This window comes from Cyprinodon variegatus, unplaced genomic scaffold, assembly GCF_000732505.1.
Source record: "Cyprinodon variegatus isolate N-32 unplaced genomic scaffold, C_variegatus-1.0 Scaffold398, whole genome shotgun sequence".
NCBI lineage: Eukaryota > Metazoa > Chordata > Actinopteri > Cyprinodontiformes > Cyprinodontidae > Cyprinodon > Cyprinodon variegatus.
In genome coordinates, this window is record NW_015150851.1 from 321,197 (window position 1) to 324,689 (window position 3,493).

A 3,493-nucleotide genomic window follows, 5' to 3' on the forward strand; every position below is an offset into this window, starting at 1 on the left:
GCTCCAAATGACACAAAACTCATACGGGTGATAGAACATGATGTAATAACGTAAAATTAAGGGGCCAATTAAAAAAAATAAAACAGTGTTTCCCTTTAAAGTATGATGAAAAACTAGCAAACTAATTCTAAAAGAAAAACAAATCTATTAGACCTTTGCTCCAGATTTTAGATGCATCCCTTCTCCAACACCTGAACCAAATAATTGTCTCGTTTCCGGGCGTCTTTAGAGCCGGGATGCTTGGAGCGTCTTGGAGCAGGGATGCATCTAAAGGCTGGACTGTTTTCTGTGTGTGTGACCTTACCCAGCAGCGAGGACTGCACAGGGACGCTGACCGACAGGATGTTCTTGTGGACCAGCTCGATCGGCCCCGGCCTGTGAGAGATCTTGTCGTTAAGGTCGTCGGCCAGACGCGCTCGCTTCAGCTTCAGCTGCTTGGCCTGCAGGGACGGCTCTGCCGACGTCTCTGTGGAGGGAAGGGGGATATGAAAAAAAAACAGCTGATTGATCGTGTGTAGAGAGACAGAGAGCTTGTTCTTGCAGAAAGGGAAATGACAAAGGGGTTCTGTTAGAGTTGCAGAAGATTTGTTTAAAAAAAAACAAAAAAAAACATTGCAAAAGGAAGCCGACTTCTGAAGATTACAGATATTGAGCTCGGGCTCTGCGCCACTTCCTTTATTTGATTTCAAATGCAGCTTAAAACCAAAACATCAAAAATAAGCAGATGCTTGAAACTGATAAAAAAAAAAGTGTGTTACGAAGGGTAGAAAAGAAATTATGCAAATTCAAACTAATTTTTAAGAATTCAAAGTTTTTTTCCAGAGTTTTCTCCTCATGTGGACCTGCAGCCTCACCCTCCAGAATGTGCATCCTGACCAGCTCGGAGCGCTCCGGCCGACTCCGGATCTTCCTCTTCAGGTAGTCCTCGGTCTGCAGAGGAAGGAAAATGGCACAATAAAAACAGGGACACACAAAGACCTGCAAACAATCGAACACCTGAAAGGAAAACGCTCCAACAAACCCAAACCTCCCTGATAAAACACACGCAGACATCCAAACAGAAAACTCACCCTGGCTCGCTCCAGACTCCTCCGCTGTTCGTGAAAAGCTGCAGGGCTCTTCAGGGCTGCACAGAGACACGAAGAACAATTAGAGAGGATTCAGCAGGACTGTGATGACTAGCAGCTCTCGGTTCAGACAGCGACAGCGCAGAACAAACTCGGCTTCAGCTGAGAGCGACTCAAAGCAGAAGTAGCTGCGTGGAGAGGAGGAGGTCAGCAGCGCCACTCAAACCTCTCACTCTTATGACATTTCAGCAAACTGAAACCACAGAGAAGTTACTGTTAACATGAAAGGTGAGAGAAGAAGCAACTGCTTCAGACTTTCAACTAAAAATCGACTGATACGGCTTTTTAAAGCCGATTCGATTATTTCCACATCAGTCCGACCGATCGCTGATATGATACCTTTGAAGCCAAATAGCTTTTTCATTCTCCATTCAAATGATAAATGTTTAAAAGCTTAATTTATTAATTAAACAATCAAACAAAACTTTGACACTATACTGTAGCAGGAGGAGAGAGGGGCTAAACCTCAGATCAGCTTTGAATTAAACCTTCAATTTCACACAGCGACAGTTACAGTGATGTAACTGAGGAAGGATCTGATTGGCTAAGAGCTGGGGAAATCCAGCCAGGCCCATCTGATTACAGTGGGGGGGTCCGAGGAACCAGCAACCTGGGTGTCACAACTACTGGACATTAAACACACCTACGAAGGTCAGGAGGTCAGACGAACCCAACAGGAAGAGTGTCTGACCTGATGTAGGCGAGCTTTTTAAAATGACTAAAAAGTAAAGTAGAAGAGCGCAGAGCTCCACCTCGTAGCTCATTTCCTCATCATACCGGGACTTCCAGCTTCAGTTAATACCTGCATTCACAGAACCTTTCAAACATTCCTGGATCCAGACGGTGATCCGGATCATCGTTAAAGGGTAACGGATCCATCCTTGGACTAAAAATGTCATTAAAAACTTTGAAATTTATCCTCTACAATTACAAACTCTCTTGAAAATATAACCTTCTTAGCGGATGTAAAAAAAAATAACCCAAACTGTTTCCTCTGAGAGGATTTTATTTTAAAAAAAAAAGGTGAGGTTAGTTCTTTCTGCGCCATGGCGGCCATCTTGTCTCCCTCTCCTTGTTTCAGTGCTGTTTCGGTATTTAGTCCTCGTTTTATTTTCACGCTCAGATGTTATTCATCTGTCAGAGTTTTTCTTCTGAATCAGATCATCCTCCTGCCTGCATCATGTTCAGCAAGATGGAAAAGAAGTAAATGAATTCATATTTTATTCTGATCACTAAGCCAGGGTGACCAGGTGTCCCCGATTTCAGGGGACAGTCTCCGTTTCAGACCACCCGTCTAAACCTGTCCCTGATCTCACCGTTTTATGAAGGAGGTGGGAAATCTTGCGTGCAGACTGTTATTACGGTAAAAAAGCATGTGAGCATGTCTCTGGCAGAAAGAGCTATTACGGTAGCATTTTGCGATGCTCTTAACCTAAAGATGAATAAAAGATGCACCGCTTGTTGGACTGTAATGATCCTAATTGATCTCAGCTGCCATCAGAACACAGAAGAAGAAAGGAGTGCGATACTTTTTAAACTGACGAAGAAGTAAAAGAGGAAGTTCGTTATTCAACCCGACATCTGATGGGGAGCTGCCCTGGTTATGGTGTTTTAATCGATTTGTTTTATTTGGATTGAGCCGAGCCCCTGAGAAATGTTTGATTTATGTCCAGTTTTAAAAATAATCAAAAAAGAAGGAAGAAGACGCAAAAAGCAAAATGGACTCGGATTAAAACTCCTTGTGAGAAGCTAATCTGGTTCGGTGGTTCTCCAGGGTTCATTTAAAGAGGTTTCTAGAACTGATTGGTGACAATTAGTTTATATTTAACAGAGTCAGTTAATGTTAGTTGTAAGTTATTAAGTCTGGAAATGATGGAGTAAGAGACAACTACCTATCTAATGTTCATTTATTTTGCTGGTTATAATTTGAGCTCGAAATATGATCCAAAATAAATTTTAATTAGCATTTTTAGTATTTATTCTACGGAAGAGGATTAGGGCCACTGAAAAAAAAAAAAAAAAAAAAAGTTAACTGATTTTTAAATTTTATTTCAGTTTAGTATGGGGGAAAAAGTCAGAATTCTGACTTAAATCTCAGAATTCTGACTTTAATCTCAGAATTCTGAATTTAATCTCAGAATTCTGACATTTTTTTCTCAGAATTCTGACTTTAATCTCAGAATTCTGACTTTAATCTCAGAATTCTGACATTTTTTTCTCAGAATTCTGACTTTAATCTCAGAATTCTGACTTTAATCTCAGAATTCTGAATTTTTTTTCTCAGAATTCTGACTTTAATCTCAGAATTCTGACTTTAATCTCAGAATTTTGACTTTTTTTTCCAGAATTCTGACTTTAATCCTAGA

The 3,493-nt window shown here is 40.7% G+C and overlaps 1 protein-coding gene across 5 annotated transcripts in view; it reads right to left on the minus strand.

The window, feature by feature from the left end:
• mkl1 (megakaryoblastic leukemia (translocation) 1) overlaps positions 1-3,493 on the minus strand; it is a 66,965-nt gene that overhangs the window by 15,957 nt on the left and 47,515 nt on the right. For all 5 annotated transcript variants that reach the window (XM_015387573.1, XM_015387571.1, XM_015387570.1 and 2 more), the window contains 3 exons: positions 1,071-1,126; positions 855-930; positions 305-466 (listed from right to left, as the gene is read on the minus strand). In XM_015387573.1, coding sequence (XP_015243059.1) covers positions 305-466; positions 855-930; positions 1,071-1,126 — 294 coding nt within the window. The remainder of the gene's footprint in view (positions 1-304; positions 467-854; positions 931-1,070; positions 1,127-3,493) is intronic.